Source organism: Marmota monax, unplaced genomic scaffold (assembly GCF_021218885.2).
Source record: "Marmota monax isolate L192 unplaced genomic scaffold, Marmota_monax_Labrador192_F-V1.1 WCK01_AAM20220418_F8-fsc00207, whole genome shotgun sequence".
Lineage (NCBI taxonomy): Eukaryota > Metazoa > Chordata > Mammalia > Rodentia > Sciuridae > Marmota > Marmota monax.
In genome coordinates this window covers 1,207,110-1,229,835 of record NW_026692713.1, presented here as the reverse complement: position 1 = coordinate 1,229,835, position 22,726 = coordinate 1,207,110, and the positions used below count along the sequence as shown (strand labels likewise).

Sequence of the window (22,726 nt, the reverse complement as noted above, 5' to 3'; positions counted from 1 at the left end):
TTGTGAAGTTGAATAATGACTGCTTTCTGTTGATAAGAGATGATGTGGGGAGAAGGGTTCTAGTTAACATGTTTAACCAAATATCCAGCCAGAAAGCTAAATGCAAACCACTTGGCTTCTGCACACTGTGGTAAAAGTACACAAAACATTCTGAGAGACCTGCCATCCTGTGGTGGCCTACCTACCCTCTGGATAAAGACCACGCTCCTTCATGGGATAACTGCTGCCCGTTGGAGGACCATTCCTACACCATCCTCTAAGGTGCTGGACTCCTCTTCAGATTGCGTCTCTGTTGCCAACCTATGGCTCCCAGGATACCCTCACAGCACCCCAGAGCTCAGCCCCTGGGTTGTTTTTGTCAGGTGTTCAGTTGTGTCAAGTCACTATTTGTGCATGGATAAAGGAAGGAAGGAAGGAAGGAAGGAAGGAAGGAAGGAAGGAAGGAAGGAAGGAAGGAAGGAAGGACCAGAGCCCCCACCCTGTCCCACAAGCTACACCTGTAGTTAAGATGGTTCCCGTTTCTACCCTTACACCATGATGGCCAGGGCTGAGCTCACACCTTTAGATGGTGCCATGAAGTTGCACCTGGTGTTCTAGGGAGAAGCAAGCAGTCCAGGTTCCTGGAGAGGGGCTATTAACATCAAGTCTTGAGAGTCCAAGAAAATCCCTGAAGGGTCTGGGACATACCTGGAACCAGGGGTTCAAGATTCACAGGCTCCAGGGGCCTAGCAGAAGCAACCTCCCTAGAAACAGCCCCACATGCTCACTGCCCATCTTTAGGTCTCCCAAAGAAATGGAATAAAGCAGCAGAAGGTGGAGCTCTGGGGAGATAGGGGCAGATCTTGCCTCATAGAACATTGTCCTCCCAAACTGCCATCTAGTTCTCTTCTTCCAGATCCCCCTGTGCTCCCTGGGTACTCACCCCTGTTCTAGCTTAGCTGCCCTGTGCTCTGTGATGTGGAAGAGGTTGCATACCCCAGGGGCTCCCACTTCCTCTTTTGGAGTGGGGCAGCTTGGGCTCAGTTGGAGCCTTGCAACCTTGAATTACCCTAATATTTTAACTCAGTTCAAGATAGTCTGGGGTCATGATCAGTTTGGGGGGGGGGTGGAGCTACGTTCAGGAAATTTTATTTTTCAAGCAAATTCCATGTTTATGTACTTTTCCAGTATGTGCACAGCTCAAGACTGTACAACTCAAGACTTTGGGCCAAACTTAAGAAATGTCTCTAATCATCTATCCAACTATTCATCCATCTACCATCCATATAGCTATTTACCTATCTATCCATTCATCCATTCATCCATCCACCTATCCACACATCCATATATCCACCATCTGTCTGACTATCTCTCTTGGCTCTTCCACTTCCCACGTCAATGAACTTTGGTTTCTTCCTCTGTAAATTGAATCTAATGGCATCTGCCTCATGGGGCTGTTCTGTGGTTAACTGAGATAATAACATTTGAGAATTGTCTGACACATGGTGGGAAGCACATAGTGAATATTATTTTCCTTTCCCTCTAAGAGACATAGCTAGAAACTATATTTAAAAAGGACAATGTGTAATAAGAATTACAGTTTGTGAAACCAAAGACAAAAAATACTAGAAACTCTTGCTTTCCTATTTGTCTGTTGAATTGCCCTGGGAGTTGATATTTAAAGCCACTTTGAAAAGTCGCGTATCCCAAAATATATTTGAACGGTTCAATGGGGACGTTGACCCTCTATAATAGGCTCATTTGAACAATCCTGCTTTGCTACTTCCTCTTAGAAAGATAAACAGGCGGCCCACAATGGCTGCTGTGATGTTTTCTTTTAAATCTTGCTTTCCAAAAGTAGGACTTGGCCGTTGGACAATCACCCGGGGGCTCGCTCCCTGCAGATGCGCTCCCTGAATGCAGGGAGCTCCAGCCTGGAATTCCTGGGGCCTCATTAAGCCCGCTGTGACTAAGGATCTTGTCTGGTGCTAAAACTGTTTCAAATGACTTGGCAGCAGCCAGAAGTCAGGTCTCCCAGTTTTTTCTCCGTTACTCTCACTTTGTAACCACCGCCTACATGTCATGAAGTGAAAACATCTTTCTTTCCGGATCTACTGTGGGACAACTCTGTCTCTCCCCAAAGACCCATCCTTGTCTTTCTGGGGGAGTTAAAGGAGAGAGAGGCAGAAATCTGCCCCACTGTTGTTAATCTCTTTTTGAATGAAGACTTAACTCCTGGGAAAACCTCTGCCTGGCTCTAAAGTCATTAGAGTCCCTCCACCCCTTTCTCATTTAACTCTTCTGTTCTCAGCCTGGGAGCCTCTGCCTTCCAGACTGGTCTCTCTGGTCTCTAAAGATGGGATGGGGGGATGGGGGAGAAATGGAGAAAGTCTCAGTCAACCCCAACACCTCAGTCTTCCTTCCAGGTCAGGAACAGATCTTAGGGACTGGAGGGGTGAGAAAGAAACTCACGTTAAGGACCTTGCCAGAGAATGCAAGATGTTGCTGGGGATGTGACTCAGTGACAGAGTAATCACCTAGTATGTACAAGGTCCTGGGTTCAATACCCAGCTCTGGGGGAAATATTTAGAATAAAGGTATGAGGAAATATAATTCCTCTTTTTGGACCATTTATACAATAATGCATGGATATGCCTTTCTTTTATGAAAAGAGACCATTATAAGAAAGCCAAAGTCTTTTGGCACCCACTTTATTCCATTCTTGTCTCCCACCTTCTCCCCAGAAGGAACTACTCCTGGTTTCCTGATTTCTCTCCACATATTTCTTTAGGCTTAAGTGCCTACAACAGAGTCAGGTATAGAATGAACACTACAGTAATACTCTGTATGTATTTTACACGAATGTTACAAATCCATAAATCTCAAATGTTTAGTCTTAGCCTATTCCTTTCATATAACACTTTATTTTATGAAAATGTCCGTGTATTTGATCATTCCTTTACTGATGAACATTTTGTGGCTCCACTTTTTTTTTTTTAACAATTACAAGCGAAGCTGCAATGAATAGTCCTATGTGGGTTTTCCTGGGCATGTGGGTAAGCATTTCTGTGGGATGCATACTGAGAAATAGAGTTGCAGCATCCCAGGGTTTCAGAATTTTTAGTTTTAAAAAGCAGCATCCAAAGTGATTACACCTCGAGATAAAAACACCCTTTGCCCAAATCCTCACTGTCATTTGATGATGACTATAGTTCATAGTTTCAAAGCATTTAGCAACATGCCAGTTGTGCTATAAGTTCCTTTATATATACCAACTTATTTAATCCTCACAATGACCCAAATGAAACAATTTCTACTGTGCTCTCCATCTTATAGATGGGGAAAATGAACCCAGAGAGTTTAATCAACACCATAAAACCTTTAATTTGTGCTCAGTGACTTTTTAGGTGAGAAAAAGTCTCAAAAGGGAATTGGTTTACTCAATCACTAGGTCCAGAGGTAGCCCAGCAAACCTCTTAGGTAGCCTGTGCAAACACTCTTCCTACTACTTGCACACAGTTCAGGTGACGTGGAAAAATGAAAACCAGGTAACCCTGGAACACCGTCCCCAAGTCACCCAAGAACAGACTGCTCAGAGGATGCTGGAGGAGGGCGAGGTGCTGCCCTTTAACAGCAAGGGCAGTTCAGGCCACTGTGGCCCCCAGCAGGTCTATGCAGATAGGTCAGGCCAGTGTGGCCTCCAGCCATCGGTCGGCTCCCGGTAGCTGGGAGCCAGGTCTCCTGCAGCGGCCCCTGGCGGCACTGGGTGAGCGCGCGGCTCGGCGTCCCGGGAGAGTAACGGGCCGTGGGGAGGGCGCCCGCGAGGGCAGGGAGCCGGCTCGGGGCCGCCCCGGCGCGCGAAGATAAAAGCGGGCTGGCGGCGCGATCTGCGCGTTCTCCTATTGATTAGCAGGGTCTGCCCCGAGGCTGGGATGCCCGCGGCGCGGGGCCGCGGCGAAGCGTGAGGGCCGGGAGCTGCGGAGCTACTGCCCCGCGCGCACCCGGGCGCCCCACTGGGCACTGCCGCGGGCGGAACCTTGGCCGCGCCGCCCTGGGGGGGCCGGCGAGCGGCTGGAAGCGGAGCCAAGCGGTGGGGCCACAGGAGGCTGCCATGGGACTTTGCTGCTGCAAGGACTGGAGGGGACACCTGCGAGCGCCCAAAGGTAACCAGCGCGCACGTGCGCCGGGTCTTGGAGCACTGCTCCCGGCTCCCTCCAGCAGCCGCTGGGGGTTGCCAGGCCCGCTTCGGGACTTGTCCATTGCTTCTCCTGGGCAGCCCGCACCTGCCTCAGCATTGTTAAGGGCTCAGGTGTGCCTGTGGCTCTCTGGAACTCCTAGCTTTGGAGAGGGGGTCTCCCCGTAACTCCCGACGCGGCGGCGCGTTCAGGGACGATTCCTGGCTAGGGACTAGAGTCGGACCTTGGCAGGAGGGGAGGAAAGCGCCTGCCCCCTAGGGACAGGGGCGAGAGGAGGGCGTGGGCTGCTAGTCAGCCAAGTCCACGGTAGGGTTAGGGTTGGGGCTGGGGCTGGGGCTGGGGCGGAGGAGCCTCCAGCGCTCGCCTGCAGATCGGCTGCAGAAAGATCCCGGCCAGCGCCCGGAGGCAGCACCGGCACCGCCTCTGCGGCTTAACCGCCTGGAGAGGGACCATTCATTCTCCTCGTCCGCCTCTGTCAAAAAACTTGGACTGAGGGGCCCTGACTCAGAGTTTTCCAAAAGTCGCGGCGGAACCTGCTAGCAGAACTGCTTGTGGAATGCAGCAGGCTTGGAGAGGACCCAAAGCCGAAAACACCCTTAGGAAGTTGGCGGCTGCCTGAGGGAGGCCGGACCTCAGGCAGAAGCGCGTCCGACTTAACCCTTGCTTGACTGGAACAAGCCCTGTCGATCATGAGGAACTTAGTGATGCGTCCCTTCGTAACTCCTCAAACTCGCTTTACCATAACACTCACCAACCCCCCACCCCCACCCCAGTTAAGCATGCAGATTTCCGATTGGTTGCTCTGACCTGCTGGATAGCCTCTGGGGACCTGGGAAGCTATGTTTCAGGAGTTCCCCAAGCTTACTTCTATGACCCACAAGGAATCCTTGCCTGTAAATCCTAAAGGAAGCACCAGATCCTGTTCCTTTGATAGTGTATTCTGGATCCAGATAAACAAAAGATATGAACTGGACACAGTGGCACACCTGTAATTTCAGCTACTTGGGAGACAGAGGCAGGAGGATTGCAAGTTCAAGGCCAGCCTGGACAACTTAGCCAGACTCTGTCTAAAAATAAAAAAATAAAATAAAAGGGCACAGTGACATAGCACTTGTTTAGTATGTGCACATCCCTGGGTTCAGTTACCAAAGTGTGCATGGGACGTGAATGTATCAAGCAGTTGAAGGGCTGTTGTACAGGTGATAATGTTGTCACAAGTGTTCAAACCACCAAGGGTTTGAGGTGGCTTACAACATGTATAATTATTATAAAAAACATAACAGAACCACTTTAATTTTGTTGTTGTTGTTGTTGTTGTACTAGGATATGACTTAGGGGCACTTGACCACTGAGCTACACCCCCAGCCCTATTTTGCATTTTATTTAGAGATAGGGTGTCACTGAGTAGTTTAGTGCCTCCCTTTTGCTGAGTCTGGCTTTGAATTTTCAATCCTCCTGTCTCAGCCTCCCAAACTGCTGGGTTTAGAGGTTGCACCACCATATCCGGCTCAGTACCCACTTTAGACAGGACTTTTTAAGGCCAAGGGAAAACATAGGACAGTTCATCTGTGGTCAAACCTCTTTGCACCAAATGGGAAGTGTGAATAGTCACATGGTTCTTACTACCCCACTGCAACCGTTTTCTTAGCATTTGATTAAAAGAATTAATAATAATAATAATAATAATAATAATAGTAATAATTTGCTTGTGGGGCTTCGAGCTTGGAGGGTGGAGCCGAAATCCACTGTATGGTCTTCATTGTGAGAGCAGCCAGGGCCACAGTAATACTGGGGGGTCAGGGGCTTGCTAAAGATGCCTTCAGAGGACAAGTTAGAGCCCAGAGCAGCAAGGATTTCACTGGGGGAGCAAAGTCTGAGCAAGCCCTTTGGTCTTTTCTCACCCCCCTTTGTAAACAAGGCAAGGGCGAGCCTGTGTCCCAGGTGCAAGGGTGGATTTGCAAAGCCTTGGTTAGGGAGGGCATGTACCTATAAGCTCCAGAAGGGAACCAAAGGCATGTCCTCCTGCTAAGTTTGTCTGCTGGGGCTATGGAGCTCCAGAACCCATGGTTGGCTATACCATCCAGGTGAGGAACAGGCCTGGTCTGGGAGTGTTCCCCAGCTGGCGTCCCACTCACTCCAAGAGGAAAGCTAGCCACAGCAGCCTAGGAGTTGGGACTCAGTTTGAAGTGCCTACATGGTTCTGCAGCCCATGGAAAAGAGCAAAGCTTGCCAAGTTTGGGGTGAGGCAGAAGCCCAATGGTGCTAGAGTGGACAGTCAACCACTCCCTGGCAGGCAGGAGAAAACCCATGGGGCTGGATGTCCATGGTACAAGCAAGGCTGATGTTTAGGTTTTTAATGTGAAAATCTCCAAATGTTCAAGTGCTGTGAACAAATGTGGGCAGTCTGATTAAGCAGGTACAGTTTGGCTCATTGTTCAAAATGAGTTCTGCAATAAATGGGGATGGGGTTATTTGCTCAAGTGAAAGGCATCATGAGTTGTCAAAGTTTGAAAGGTTTTTTACTTCAGGCCTCTGTTGGTGCAATTGTGCATCAGATAGATTGTAGGTCCAGTTTCTAGAATTTTGCCCAAAGAAACTGCTTTTTACAGAGTTTCATGGCACACATATCTTTAGATGCACTTTCAGAATTGCTGATATAAGCCCATTATGGTGGTGCATGCCTGTAATCCCAGTGATTTGGGAGGCTGAGGCAGGAGGATTTCAAGTTTGAGGCTAGTCTGGGCATTTTGTCAACAACATTCTGTTTCAAAAACAAAACCAAACCTGGGGATGTAACTCAGTAGTGAAGTAACCCTTTTGTCAATTCCCAGTACTACATACACACACACACACACACACAAAAAAAAAAGGAAAATAAAAGAATTAAAGAATTGCTGCTTTAAACATTAAGCTCTGTTGTCATAGCAGTAACACAGTATGTCCCTTCCTGAGATCTGTGTATCAGTGTATATGTGCATTGTATGTTTAGCTATTACAAGCCACCTTACTAAGGAGAATTTTGACTCTCCAGACTAAAGTGAGTGTGTATGTGTGTGTGTGTGTGTGTGTTTTAGGAAAGGTCAAAAAGAGCCCATTAGTCACAGATAAGGCAACTACTGTTCTTACTGATTTTATACCTGGATGTTTCTGAATGGAAACTTTTACAACAGAATATTCGCTAGAATACGGTTTCTGTGTAAAAGTGTACTTGGTACAGTAGAAGAACTTAAATTATCTGTAATCACATGAGGAGAGCAGCAAAAACACCTTAAAACCTATCAATTGACCTGCTGGATGTGGTGGCACATCTACAATCCCAGCTACTAGGGATGCTGAGGCAGGAGGATACCAAGTTCAAGGTTAGCATGAGCAACTTAGTGAAGCCCTATCTCAAAATAAAAAGTAAAAAGGGCTGGGAATGTAGCTTGGTGGTAGAGAGCCCCGGGGTTCCATCCCCAGTACAACAGCTACAATCGAGCCTGGGAGTTTATCCAGGAGCCACTTGCAAGTGAAGCCCAGCACAGTGGGCCTGGGGAGGAACTGCTATAGGCCTTTTTCAGGGCACAGTGATATGCTGCAATATTAATCACACTAACTATGGTATGCAAGATGGATTGTTACAAGTGGAGCAGCCTAGGGTTCCTGGTGCTCCTAGAGAAGCTGGAAGGTCAATGAGCAAGATCTGATTTGCAGAGGATTACATGCCCCTAAAAGCAGGGGGCCAATACATTTTCTCTGAACTCTGAGGTATCATTTTGGGGGATGTTCCCAGATGCTTCTATATTTAGGGCTCTGTAGTGGGTTCATTCGATGGCACATTTCATTTTCTTCAACTTGCATTGTTGCCCAAGGTTGAAGCTTGAGAGAAGAAGGTGGCACTAGAGCATAATGTTAAGTCAGCTTTTGGTCAAGACTTGGGGCAAGCAAGAGAGCAGACTGGTGGGTCTCTGTGCACATTCTACCATGCTGCTGACTCATCCCTAGGTGACTTAGGCACTTTGGGCCCCTCACCCTCCCTGTCTGTCTTAGTGTCAGAAGCCTTCCTCTGTCCTCCAGGGTCTTGTCCACTGTCATGTCCCCTTCTTTCCTGGATACCCTTAGACTCCCTTCTGCTCCCTATGGCTTCTCCTGTCAGCTCAGAAACCTGCCTGAGTTGTTATTCAGAAAATTAAAAACTACAACAACATCAGTCTGTCCCCCGACTCTTGCGCTTCACACACCTTCCCTCTATCAGGAGCACCCCAGAAGCAGTCTGCCTGGCCCTGCTGCCCTGTATCTTCCCCATCACCCCTGACACCCTCTGCCTTGCCGGACCACACAAACAGTCCTAGTGCTCTGAGCACCTAAGAGCCCCCTAGTTCCCTCCTGTGCCCCTGACCAGTCCTTCTCCTACCTCTCCTTGATCAGATCTTCTTCCCTGCCCCACTTCTTTGGGCTGTGGGATTCTTTTCCCTTCTGAGCTCTATCTCCGTCAGGGCCCTGACAATTGTGACTTCCCTTGAGCAGCAGCCCCTCAGTCCTCTTCTGTAGTGTCCCTATCCAGCCTGCAGATCTGGAACCCCTAGTCAGCCCCCACCTGCCCCTTCTTCAGGTTTTCTGGTTCTCACCTCTACCTTCTTCACTTTCCATGTCTGAAGGCTGACGGCTCCTGTGATCCTTCCCCCAAGGGCACCACGCCACTGTGTATGCCCTCACCTGGTCATCTCCACTGGTGTCCTGAAGGGCCAGCCTAGGTTCTTTCTTGCCTGTTCTAGTCCATTCCTGAAAGCCAGTGTCCACCCATGGCTCTAGTCACCTTATGCCCTTCCTTCAGTCTGCCTTGGCCCCATACTACCTATAGGAAAGGCCATCTTCTTGGTCTGACCGGTATTATGTCTCCCTCGTTCCCTCCCAGCCCGTCCCACCACACAGCCTGGACCTCTCTTTCCCTCTCCACACCATCCCCTTCACCATACCTTCAGCTAGGCTGAGAAGGACCAAGCCCCAGGCGGGGGGCCTGTGCCTGCTGCCATCTGCAAGCCCCTAGCCCATAGGACAGCTCATTTCATTCTCAGCAGTGCTGTATGTGTTGGCCGCCTCCTGTGGGTGGTGATCATCTTCTTACCTCTGGGATCTGACACCACACCGACATCTGATTGGTGCTTTATGAACACTGGAGAGAGAGTAGAGGGTGAGCAGAGACATGGGTGGCCACGGGGCCTACCTGATGGCAGGGTCCAGCCTGTTGATCCCAGTGGCAGCTTGTTTGGAAGAGGCCAGCCCCACTTGGTCCAGCTCAGGCTGTTGAAACAGAGTGAGCTCTGGGGATAAGCTCCTCTGGCGCCTTTGCTGATGGACAAAGTGTAGGCTCTGGCAGGCATGGGCTTGTTGGAGCATCTGACAGCCAGACGCAGAGCCAGGTGGGAACACGGCTGCTGAGCCAGAGCTGGATGGGCAGACAGAGAAAGCTGAGGGAGGCGTGGCCATCACTGGATGGGGGTGATAGGACTGGTCTGTTAAATAAACCCCTATACTACCTCTGAGCCCCTCTCTTGAGAGGTTTCCATTTTTTATGCAGTCTTCCAAGATTGCCACTAAGCAGCTGCTGTCCATCTTCTGCCCGTCCACTTAGCAGTCATTCTTTGGGCACCCACTCCACACCAGGCGCTGGGGATAAAAAGCTGGGAAGGGTACAGGGTCTATTCCCAATGTGCTCAGAACCTGGCCAAGTAACAACCCAGGTAGCAGATGTGGCATTTGGACTGGGAGGAAGTTCAGAGTGAGCAGCAAACTGGAGTGTTCTGGGTGGATTGGGGGACAAGGATCCCACCCAACCTGGAGGGTCAGAGAATGCCCTGACCAGGTTGTTCACAAGCAGAGTCTAATAAGATGAGGCACAGTCCAGCAGAGACAATAGGGAAGAGCTTTCCAGGCATGCAGAGGTGTGCCAGGGCTGAGGCCCTGCAGGTAAGTGCAGCCGGCAGGCTAAGTGTACTGGCTGCTCCTTCCCCAGCGGTTCCTCTGCATTTGACCCCAGAGACCTGCACTCAGTGATGTCCCTCAGCTGGCCGTGCTCCACAGCTCAGCCCTTTGGCTAGTAAAATCATCAACATCCAGGCCCTTCCCCAGCCCAGCCTCTTTGACCTACTCAGTGACCCTCCTGGCTGTCCTTTGGATGAGAGCATCCATTTCCTCTTTCTCTTCCAATGCTATCCTAAGTCTTGCCAGTTCTACTTCCCAAACCTCCCATCTACCCGTGACGCACGTCAGCATGCTGGTCTTGGCCACCACCATCCTGCCCCTGACTGACTGCTGCAGTGGCCTCCTGACAGGTCTTCCCCTGTGGACCCTCAGGGTTGGTTTTGCAGCAGCAGCCAGAGTGACTCATTCAGGTTGCTTTCTGGAGTTCACTGCTCCCTGCTTAGAAATGTTCACTGGCTCCAATGACATTGACAGTCAACTCTCAACACCATTCACAGGTGGCCCAGGCTGGTCTCCAGCTTCTCAGGACTCCCAGCCTCTACTCCTACCAGGCCTGTTTTTATTCCTCTAAGTGCCCACAGGTTTTCTCTGCCCACGTCATCTGACTTGGGCACCCCAACATTTGTCTGGGCCTGGGCCTCACTATTTCTGGGGAGGCCAATCTTTGTCTGCTTGGGCTGCTCTAGCAAAATATCTTGAACTGAATCATTGATAAACAACAGACATTTGTTTCCCCCAGTGTTGGTGGCTGGGAAGTCCAAGATCAAGATGCTGGCAGATTTGGTGTCCAATGAGGGCCTATTCCTCAGGGATGGCAGTTTCTATATGTCCTTGTGTGTTGGAAGAGACAAACACCATCCCTTTGGCTTCTTTTATAAGGACATGATCCTCATTTCTGAGGGTACAGTCCTCATGATTTAACCACTCCCCAGAAACCCCCACCTCATACTGTCCCATGGGGTTAAGTTTCAGCATATGAACTGGGGGTGAGGACAACATTCAGGTCATAGCAGAAGCTTCCTAAGTTATTTGCTTAGTTGCTATTGTGTAATTTTCCTTAGAGATACTTACCGCAGTGCGTAACTGCACACAGGTCATTGTTCTATGACATCGGTCCCCTGGCCTAGTGAGCCAGAAGCTCTCTTAAGGCAGGGCTGCTGCGGAGGCTGGCAGAAGCCAGGGGGTGTGACCGCCTTGTGTCTGATGGTTTCGAACTCAGCAGAGAGCTGATGTGGATTGAGGTGAGGCCGGAACAACAGGTGGGAGTGTTAGAGCCTCATGGTTCTAGGGTCCATGTTCAGGGCATGGAGACTAAGGCCTCCTGTCTAGGACTCGGGGTTTGCACTCATCCCACTCTATTTCTGAGAAGTAACCCTTTTTATTGCTTTTTCCCCATTTAAGCATCCTGGGCAGCAGTCCTGAGGGCTTTTCAAAACAGGAATCAGCCTCAGACAGAGGGTTTGGTTCCATTTCCTAGACAGGCCACCCTTCTCACCTCTCTGAGTCTGTGCATTTCCACTTTAAGTAGGAGCAGGCACACCCATCTCAAGGGTTTCAGAAAGCCCAGTGAGAGTCCTATTTCTGCCCTTTACTAGCTGTATTATCACTCAAAACCTCAGTTTCTTTTTTTTTTTTTTTTGGTGTGTGTGTGTGTGTGTGTGTGTGTTTTAGTATTGGGGATTGAACCCAAAGGCCCTTAACCACTGAGCCACATCTTCAGCCCTTTTTATTTTTTATTTTGAGACAGGTTCTTGCTTAGTTGCTTAGGGCCCTGATAAATTTCTAAGACTGGCCTTGAACTTGCAATCCTTCTGTCTCAGCCTCCTGAGTTGCTGGAATTATAGGTGTGTGCCACTGTGCCCTGCAGTTTCTTCATTTGGAAAGAGAAACAGGCAAGACTAATTGATCCATAAGGTCTCAAGCAGATTGAACTGCAGATGATTCTTTGAGGAAACGCAGAACTGCTCTGTGCTCCTAGCAGTGGCGTGTCAGCAGGCCCAGTACTTTCTCCCACCTGCTTGGCAATGAGCCCAGCAGTGATCCAGCGGGAGAGAGGGTGGTAACAGCAAGGATGGGTCAGCAGCTCTCTTTTGACCATGTTTGTAGCAGGTTTGTTTAATCAGCACATAGCCAAGGCCAATACGGCTGGCTTTTAGGGTAGGGGAGAGGGTGGGCTCTTATGGTCCCCAAAAGAACCAGTCCTTGGAAGGCCTGGCATCCCTTACCTTGCCTACTGGAGCTGAAAAACCTTCCAGAAAGCTTAAGAACCCTTAACTAAGAAGGAAGGGGGACAGAATAGGTCTGGAGGTGTGCTTTCTCATCTTGTTATTCTGTGAGTCCTTGCACCTCCTGGGGACCCTCTTTCGGAAATCATAGGACCATCTGAACTCCTGAAGCAGCTCTCCCTATCTCCTCTAACTCCACCTGGCTGTGTAGCTATGTGGCTAATGCACATCCTACCTGAATTTATAATTTTTGCTGGGCTCTCCCCCCAAATACCCTATCACTGGGCTCTTTGAAATAGTTCCGTGGAGATATATTTCACATGCCATAGAATTCATCTATTCAGAGTATAGAACTCAGTGGGTTTTAGTATATTCACAGAATCAGGCATCCATCACCACACTCTAACTTTAAACATTTTCATTACCACAAAAGAAATTCATGCCCCTTAGAAGTCACTTCTCCTTCTGGAGACAACTCTCCCTTACCCCATCTCCCTAGCTCTGCAGCCCGGGCAACCACTGACTACTTTTCATATGAAAGTATGGCGTGGGGCTGGGGGTGTGGCTCAAGTGGTAGCGTGCTCACCTGGCATGCATGCGGCCCGGGTGTGATCCTCAGCACCACATACAAACAAAGATGTTGTGTCCGCCGAGAACTAAAAAATAAATAAATAAATAAATATTAGAATTCTCTCTCTCTCTTTAAAAAAAAAAAAAGAAAGAAAGTATGGCGTATGCCCTTTGTGATTGACTTCTTTCATTTAGCCTAATATTTTCAAGGTTCATGTATGTATTGCTACTTCATTCATTTTTAAAAAGGCAGAATAATATTCCATAGTATGACTATGCTACATTTTGTTTATCTGTTTATCAGCTGATTTGCATTATATTTTGCTAAACCTTCCTTTCTTGGCAGGGGGCAGATTTTTATGTGTGTATTTATAAGAGGTATTGGTATGTTGATTTCTTGGGGGTAGCTTTGTGTTTGCTATCAGAGGAAAACTGGCTACGTAGAAGGCATTGGGAACTGTTACCTCCTTTTTCATATTTTAGAAGAGTTTGTGAGCAATTGGTATTTGTTATCAAATGCTTGGTAGAATTTGCCAGCTTTTCTTTTGGGAAATGTGTTATTGATCGATTCAATCTGTGTACTTGTTGAGGGTTTATTTAGATTTTATATTTCTTTTGAGTTGGTTTTGGTAGTTTGTGTCTTTCTAGAAATATGTCCATTTCATCTAAATCATCTAATTTGTTGATAATCAGTTGTTCATATTATTTCTTTTTTAACCCTTTTTATTCTGTAAGTTGGTAGTGATGTTCCCATTCCTGGTGTTAGTAATTTGAGTCGTCTTCTTTTTCTTGATCTGTTGAACTGAAGTTTCTCTAACTTGGTGATTTTTTCAAAGAACCAACTTTTTGTTGTTGATGATGATTTTCCCGACTGTTTTCCTGGTCTTGTTTCTCTTTTTTTCCTCTTTCATTTCATTTGTTTGATTTGATTTGTTCCTTGTCTACCATTTGTAAAGTATAAGACTAGGCTATTTGAGTTGAGATGTTTCTTCTTTTATATGATATTTATATTGTACCGTAGACATTTATAGCTGTCTCTTCTAATCATCCTTCACTGCATCCCATAAGTTTTGATGTGTTTTCCTCTTCACTCATCATTTAAGACATGTTTCTTAAATGTCTGTTGTGATTTATTCTTTGGAGATTTAAGAGTGAGTTCTTTAGCTTCCATAAAAAATAGATTTTTAATTTCATTTCTCAGTTGTCACTAACATACTTTCATACTTTGTTTTAGTTGGTCCTTAAATTTTTTTAAGGCTTATGATTTAGTGAATTGTCTATTCTGGAATATATTCCATGTTTACTTGAGAAGTATGTGTATTTCACTATTATTGGGTAGAACATGCTGTACATGTATGTTAGATCTAATTGGTTCCTCTTATTGCTCAGTCTTCTGTTTCCTTGTTGACTTTCTGCCTAGTTGTGTTAGTGAAAGAGGAATATCAATGTCTCTAACAATTATAGTTGAATTTTTCTTCAATTCTGTTCATTTTTTAGTTCATGAGTTATAGGGCTCTGTTCTTAGGGGCATATATACTTGTAATTATTATATCTTGTTGATGCATCAACATTTTTGTCCTTATAAAATGTTCCTCTTTGTCACTAGAAACATTTTTTTCTTACAGTCTGTTTTTTCTGGTATCTGTATAGCCACTTTATTTATTTTATTTATTTTTTATAGTGTTTACATAGTACATCTTTTTCCATCATTTCATTTCTGCTTACTTGTGCTTTTTAATTTAAATGTTTCTTTTGTAGACATTGTATTGTTTGCTCATTTTCAAAATGAATTCTCAATCTTTGCCTTTTGTTTGGAGTATTTGATCCATTTGTATTTAATGTAATTACTGATAAGGTAATTACATTACCTTAAGATGTTTTGATATTTGTTTCCTATGTCTTCTGTTCTTTTTGTTCCATTCCTCTATTACTGCCTTTTTTTGTATTAAATATAAATTTTTTTAAAGTGCCACTTTAATTGTTACTGTTTCTATACAGTGTTTAGTTATATTTTCTTTGTGATTGTTCTGGGGATTACTCGTTCCTTTAATTTAAAATAATACATAATATATAGATTAGTAATAGATTAATATACACCTGTAATCCCAGTGACTCAGAAGGCTGAGGCAGGAGATCCCAAGTTTGAGGCCAGCTTCAGCAACTTAGTGAGACTCTGCCCCTAAATAAAAAATTAAAAGGGCTGTGGGTATAGCTTGATCGTAGGGCAGTCCTGGGTTCAGTCCCTGGCACAAAAAAATTTATATATATATATATTAATATTAATACTACCTTAACATAGTAGTATATAGCAATTTTGTTCCAATATAGCTAGCTATTCTCTCCCCCTCCTTTGTGCCATTATTGTCATAATAATTACATTTGCATGCATTACCACAGTTTTATAAGTATTGCTTTATGTAGTTATCTGCATAAATAGAAGGCAAGAGCTACAAAAATAAATTTATTCAGTCTTGTATATCTGACTATATAAATGCTTTTCATTTCTTCATGTGGATCTGAGTGACCATCTAATGTCTGATTTCACCTGAGGGACTGACTCCCTTTAGGATTTGTCATATAGATCTTCTAGGATAGAAAACTTGAATGCCCTTAGTCTTTGTCAATCTGGGAAGGTCTTCATTTCCTTTCATCTTTGAGAGATAGTTTTGCTGGATATAGAATTCTTGATTTAGCTAGGTTTGGTCTTGCATTACCTGTAAGCCAGTTACTCAGGAGGCTGAAGCAGGTGGATCACAAACTCAAGCCAACCTGGGCAATTTAGTGAGAATCTGTCTCAAAATAAAATGGGCTGGGATTGTGGTCCGTGGTAAAGTGCCTAGCATGTGTGAGGCCCTGGTTCAATCCCAGAAGCATACAGACACACACAAGAATTTTTGGTTGCTTACTTTTCTCCCTTCTCACCAACACCCCCTACCTCTGCTCTGCCAACTCTGTATTTTGAAATATCATCCTACTGCCTTTTGGCTTCCATGGTTTCAGTAAGGAATCTATTAATTTTATTGAGAATCCCTTGGATGTGACAGATCATTTTCTTTGGCTTTTTTCAAGATTCTTTGGACAGCTTGACTATGCTATGTCTAGGTGTAAATCTCTTTTGAATTTAATCATTCTTGGAGTCCATTGAGCTGCTTCGTTGTATAATATTTTACAACAGATTTGGGAAGTTTTCAGTCATCATTTATTTTTTATTTTTGTGGCACCGGAGGTTGAACCTAGTGACTTTCTACCACTGAACTTCATCTCCAGCCCTTTTTACATTTTGAAACAGGGTCTCATTGAGTCCCCCAGGCCGGCCTCTAATTTGCAATCCTTCTGCCTTGGCCTCCTGAGAAGCATGCACCACTGAGCCCAGCTCCATTGTTTCTTTGAATATCCCTTTTCTTTCCTCTTTCCTTCTTGGACTTACATCGTGTGCATATTGGTACACTTGATGGTGTGCCATCAATTTTTGAGGTTCTGTTCCTCATTTCCATGTTTCTTTTTCTTTTCTTCAGGCTGGATATTCAATTTCCTATGTTCAAGTTTACTGATTTTTTTTTTCTTCGCCTAGCTAAAATCTAATTGGGCCCCTATGTGAATTATTAATTTCAGCTGGGCTTTTAAACTCCAGTATTTCTATTTGGTTCTCTTTATAATTTCTATCTCTTTATTGATATTCTCTAATTGGTGAGATATCATTATCATGCTTATCTTTAATTCTTTACACATGGTTTCCTTTAGTTCTTTGAGTATATTTACAATAGCTGATTTGAATTCTTTGTCTAACAGCTGAGCCAAGGACAGTTTCTATTTACTAATTTTCTTTTCTGTGTATGGGCCCTGCCTTCCTGTTAATCCCTGTCTTTTATTGAAAACTGAACATTATAGATAATAGAATGACAATTCTGCAAATCAGCTTTACCTTCCTTCCCAAGGTGGTAGTGGTTGTAGCTATTTAGTGACTTTCATTGTGTAAGTCTGTACAATCTATTGTCTGAAATCTCTCCTTAGTTTAGTAGTCAGCTCATGATTTTCCCTAGATAATTTTATTTTATTTTTTTGAGATGAGATCCTGGTATATTTCCCAGGTGGCCTCAAACTTGCAGTCCTCCTGCCTCAGCCTCCTCAGTAACTGGGATTGCTAGGGTATCTGTCCTTCCTTCCTTTTTTCCTTCCTTCATTTCTCCCTCCCTTCTTTTGTTTTGCAGTACTGGGCTTGACCCAGGGGTGCTTTACCACTGAGCTACATCCCTAGATCTGCCTCAAATTCCTGAGTTTCTGGAATTACTGGCATATGCTACTGCACCTAGCCATAGATATTTTTAAATGACATGAAACAGTAAGTTTTCTACTCTTTGCTGAGTGTATGTGCATGCATGTGTGCATGTGTGTGTGTGTGTGTGTGTGTGTTTGGGCACACCTTCAGTGTTTAGGTAGGTTATGACTCTGCCTCAGTCTTCATTTCCTGCTTGTACCAGAGATAAGTCACTGGGGTCCTCTCAGGTCTTTCCTGCACATGGAAATGCACATGGCCTTCCAGTTATATTCCAGGTATATGAACTTTTCAAAGTTCCCTGTGTATGTTTCCTTCCCCAGATCTTCCTTTTAAGTTTTAGCTGGCTCTTGTTTGCCCCAGTTGGTATCATAGTTCTGTATTAAAGAAGTGCTGCTGATTCTTCTGGACAAATGCCATAGGGATTTCCCAAAGAGTAAGCTAGGAGTTAGGAGTCAGTTCAAATAGTGAAAAGGCTCTGTAAGGTTTTTTTGTTTTGTTTTTGTGTTTGTTTTTGAGTGGCAGCACAAGTCAAATTGTGACAATACTCTATGGATGGAACTTTTTAAGAACCTAATTCTTACCAAGGTGTGCGATTTTTTCCAATGCTTGGGATTGAACCTAGGGCTTTGTGCATGCTAGGTAAGCACTGTGTCCCCGAGCTGTATCTCCAGCATATGAACCTGCACTGAAGTCTTCTTTAGAGAGGTCTAGCCCTTTTACCTAAACTTTACCTGGATGCTAAGTGTTGAGTTGCAGGTTCCCATGGCTTGTTCTCAGGGAAGCTGTGTGAATGTTGAAATCATGGAGCTTGGAGTTGGACCTGGTTCTGAATTCTGGTTCTGCTACTACTATTTATGCATCCTTGGGGACAGATTACTTCTTTGAGCCAAAGGGGGATATCTTTGTCTGAAACTGGGATACCAACGATCTCACCAAGTTTTGTTAAAGTGGCATTTGTACATCAAGGTGTTGACACACAGAAAATGCTTAGTAATGAAATGATTATTGTTTAGCTTGAGCTTAGGGTGAGACTCTAAAAACTGATGAGGTCATTGTTGCTTTTTTGACATGATGGCATTTATAATACATATAACACTATGGGCCAAGCCCAGACTTGAGTACTTTATATATGGGCATTCATTTAATCCTCACAGAAACCCTCAAATACATTCTATTATTAGTCTTGCTTTGGAGGCCAGGAAACAGAGGGCTATAGTTTCCCACTCATGGCCACTCAGCACTAGAATGCCTGCCCAGGCTGTCTACCCTTGTGATTATTCCATGTCAGTGCTACTTAAAAGCAGGCATTCCCTCTGACAGATAGCAGTAGAGAACATGGAAGTGTGACAAGAAAAGCAGTGTACGGCGGGGCACGGTGGTGCACTCCTGTAATCCCAGCAGTTTGGGACACTGAGGCAGGAGATCACAAGTTCAAAGCCAGCTTCAGCAACTTAGCGAGGCACTAAGCAACTCAATAAGACCCTGTCTCTAAATCAAATACAAAAAAGGGCTGGGGATGTTGCTCAGTGGTTAAGTGCCCCTGAGTTCAATCTCTAGCAGCAAAAAAAAAAAAAAAAAAAAAAGTAAAAAGAAAGAAAAGCAGCATAGGCCCTTTACTAATGAAACTTGAAACGAAAGGATTGAGCCTCCCTGAGTCACATCCAGTTTGGAAGGAGTCAAAGGTCAGGCACAGACCAGCTGCTTCTCCTTTGTGGCTTAGTTCCACCAGGTTCCTCTCTGAGAATTCATCACGCATAGGGCTGTCCTCCATCTGAGTTCCTCCTGGGGCCTGGGGTGCAGCCTGTGCATGGAGAAGCTCCTCTTCTGTCTCCCCAAGTCTGCTCAGACTGTTGCTTAGACTGAGGGCTGGTTGAGGAATGGGGGTTCTGCTATGCTTCTGCTGCTCATGGTCAGCTCCCCATGTGGACCCCCAGGATAACAGTGGTAGGGAACGTTAACAATTCTGTGACACACCAGGGCCATGTAGAAGCAGGTACCCCTTAACCTGGACTCAGTTCAGCCTGTGATTGACAAGCAGGCCTGGTCATCCTCCACCACTGGGATGCATCAGGGGCTCTCTGTGCCTTGCTCATTTGCATTGCTCATATCCATTGTCTGTGGATTCAGGGGGTCAAGAGGGGTTCCCTTTATGTCTGCTGTGTTTCTCAGCCATCGCTTGGACACGTTTCATGTGTGCTGTGCTCTCGTGTCTTAAATAAACGGTCTCTTGTTTGAGAGGAAAGAGCCAGCAATTGCTGGTGCTTACTGTGCTGCACTCAGCAAAATCCATGCCTCTCCTTGCTCAACCCTCCCCATGTGACTGTAAAGAGACAAGACTAGAGGCCCGGAGAGGCAGATAACCCCCTGCCCTCCAGATACCCCTGGAGAAGCTACCTTTGCACTTAGCTCTGACTGACTCCCAAATCCATGTTCTTTTTTCTTTCATCAACTGTCTTCCAGGATGGACTCTTCTGGAAAGATTCCAGTTAATAGTCCTTGATGGCCAGGACAATGGGGCTTTGAAATTTCTCTGGCTACCTAGTGAAGTGATTTCTGACAAAAATCTAAGGACATCCTTCCTTCCTGTGTCCCCCTCCTCTGTGACCTACAGGACATCTTCAGAGCCTGGAAATCCGGTGTGGCAGGCACTGAAAGGATGTCACAGGCCCCATCCCTTTATTCAGAGAGACTGGGGAGTCGCTCCTCCCTATAAACTCCTGGGAAGCCACTGGCGGAGAATGAGGCTGTGCAGGGAGGGCCCGAGGAGTCTAGGGGAAATGAGGCCACAGAGCCCCGGAAAAGGCCAGGGTCACCCAACATCCTGCCCTGCGTCCCCTGTGAGGCCCCATTGTCCTGGCTGGAGCTCCCAGGCTGGCCGCCCTCGCGATGCAGCATTCATAAGCCTGGCTCTGAGGCCCATTCTGAGTGAGCGCTATTTGTAGACTCTTCTTAAAATACCACAACAGTGCCATTCACAGAGCGTCTGCACAGCCATCGACGGCAGGGTGGAACAAAGCTCTGCTGTGCCTGCATCCCATTCTGGCCTCTGCCGGAGGGCACCCCTCTGCCTCACAGACAAGGGGTGCTGGCGCCCTCTCTGCCCTGGGTGCTCCCAAGTGACCAAGGGCCCATGGGTTTCAGCCTGGACTTTGGCCCCCTTGCTGACCTGGAGCATGCCCTGAGCCCGACTGGCAGCTGAGTGCCTACAGGATGACCTGCAGCTCTCTGAGTGACAGTTAGGCTCTTCTCCTGGCCATCCCCACCTGGCCTGCCTCTCCTTCATCCTCATCCTCAATCCTGACATCAGGCCCCACGTGGGGCTTGCTCAGTTATAGTAACAGGTCGTCAGGGACCCAGAACAGAAGAAAGCCTCTGAGTCTGTCAGAGGCTTAACCTGATCTGACTCCCTCTGATTGCAGACACTCAGTTCATCATTAGACTAATTGCCAGGTCCCCCTCACGCCTGCCTCAGCTGTACAGTAGAGCTTTCTCAGGAGCACTTGCTTCCTCTTGGAATGTTAATAGGTGTCACTATTAGCAAAATGGTTTGTGGTACTTGGGATGAGCTGAGCTGAGCAGAGTTAAGGCTTTTCTCTGTGGTTAGACCTCTCAGAACCTTTAGATGCTTATGAGCCATGCACTGGACAGCAATGCCCAAAGAGTTTGCCCTCGAGGCCCTTCCTTACCAGCTGCTTGGGTGGGCCTTCTGTGCCCCAGCAGGATACTGTGTGGCTAGATCCCCAGGTGCTGGCCCATCTGTGCAAAGGGTTGGATAACTTCCCATTTCTGGTCTCACCCTTGCATTGGTACCTGTCCATGAGTTCCAAAGAAGAACAAACACCCCCTCCCCCTCAAAAAAAGGTGGTTTAGTTGGTCCCCTGCGGACAAGAGCCTATAATGGGACTGGCTGTGTGTCTGGGCTAGCTGGTAGGCCCCTCCATGACAGGAAAGGCCCAGCAGCCTTCATCCAGCAGCTGTGCCAGCTAGGACTTGTGTGAGTTCTGAGTGTGTTTGAAAGTTTGGCTGTTTGTCCTTGGCAGTCCCCTGACATGTCCCCAGTAGCAGCTGGTTATGAAGGACATAGGGCTACTCTCTGACCAGCAATGGGGTGCTTGCATAGAAGTACAGAAGAAATAAGTGATCTTTGACAAGAGGGCCCTGCCTGGCAGTGCCACTCTGCCCGGTTGAGGGCCAGGTAAAAGGCAGACAGCCCAGGGATGGTTTTAGGATTCTCAGAGTATCACCAAGTGGCCACCCCAACACTTGAGCCTTGCAGTGGGGGTCAGACTGGCCCTGGGAAGTAGGCACCCTCCAGATAGGCAGGTCTGTGCCACTCACCAGCTCCAGACTTCAGGCAAGGCCTTTCTGTGCCTGTTTCCCCATTAGTACCAGGGATCCTTAGGCCTACTTGGAGTTGCTGTGAGGAGAGGACCTTGCATGATGACCACGCTTGGCTAAGTTGGACCTCTGTCCCTGGCAGTGCAAAGTAATGGGAAGTTGGGTGATTTCTTTACCCCACCCAAGGCTGTGAATTTTCCAACTTCAAGGGTCATCCCAGTGTCCCCAGCACCTCCACACATATGGATGACTGACCTATAAGAACATGAAAGAGGCTGCTCCCAGTTGCTGCTTTGTGGCAAAGGATCTGGTACACCAGGACCTGCGGTAGAAGGCACTTTTCACTTTGCATGTGTTTCAACAGAGAGATGGTCATATCAAATTAAGCGGATTTCTCCTGTGCCCAATGTAGTTCAATAAATGTCTATGTGCCCACCTGGAGAGGGTGCAGAACTAGGGTGACAGGAAGAGTGTGGACTGTCCATGGAGTTGCACGGGCTCTTCTCTGCCGTGCGGCACATCACTCCCTGCACTCAGTTGCTTTCCAGCCAGCAACTTCTTGCAGGCTTTGACCGTGGCCAACCTCCTCCTCTGTGCAGCACTCCCAGCCCACACCCTCTCTCCCTTGGGCTGGGGAAGGGAACCAAACTCAATTCTCAGAGAGGCAGAAACCCTGGTATACTCCCGCTGCCCACTTCTGGTTTTTTGGGAAGGAAGTGGGAATGGCCAGCAGGTCCCTCACCACCAAAAGCAGTTCCTAAAGGTTTTGTGATGCAGAATTGGGGTGGGGACTGAACTTCTGGGTTTGGGATAAGAGTTTCCTGTCGTCTTCATAGTACAGGGAAGAGAGGCAAAGGTGGAGCTTGGAGCCTCTCCATTCACATCTCCTGGACTCTGGGGTAGGAGCGGGCGGCATTGTGGTTGTTAATTTGTCTTCATGGGCAGCTTCTTGGTCTGCAGCCAACCTGCCTGCCCCTGGATCACTAAGAATCCAGCTGGTATCCGTGTCACTTTTGTGTCCCCATTTCCTGGGGTCGTGCCTGGCAGGACCCAGGGATAGTGTGATTGTAGTGTCAGAGAGTGTCCTTTAGAACTGTTTTCAAACACTGTCCTGAGAGGCTGTATCTGTCACCTGGAGACAAACCAAAACTCCTTTTAAGTACCTAGAGAAACAGATGCTG

General features: G+C 46.8%; 1 protein-coding gene across 6 annotated transcripts in view; it reads left to right on the top strand.

Annotated features, from left to right (window-relative positions):
• Arhgap22 (Rho GTPase activating protein 22) overlaps nucleotides 1-22,726 on the top strand; it is a 198,513-nt gene that overhangs the window by 126,048 nt on the left and 49,739 nt on the right. For 2 of the 6 annotated variants that reach the window (XM_046446770.2, XM_046446768.2), the window contains exon 1: nucleotides 3,797-4,142. The exons of the other annotated variants lie outside the window; for them this stretch is intronic. In XM_046446770.2, the coding sequence (XP_046302726.1) occupies nucleotides 4,091-4,142 (52 nt within the window). In that variant the 5' untranslated portion in view covers nucleotides 3,797-4,090. Of the gene's footprint in view, nucleotides 1-3,796; nucleotides 4,143-22,726 lie in introns of those variants that run through there. 6 annotated transcript variants of the gene reach the window in all.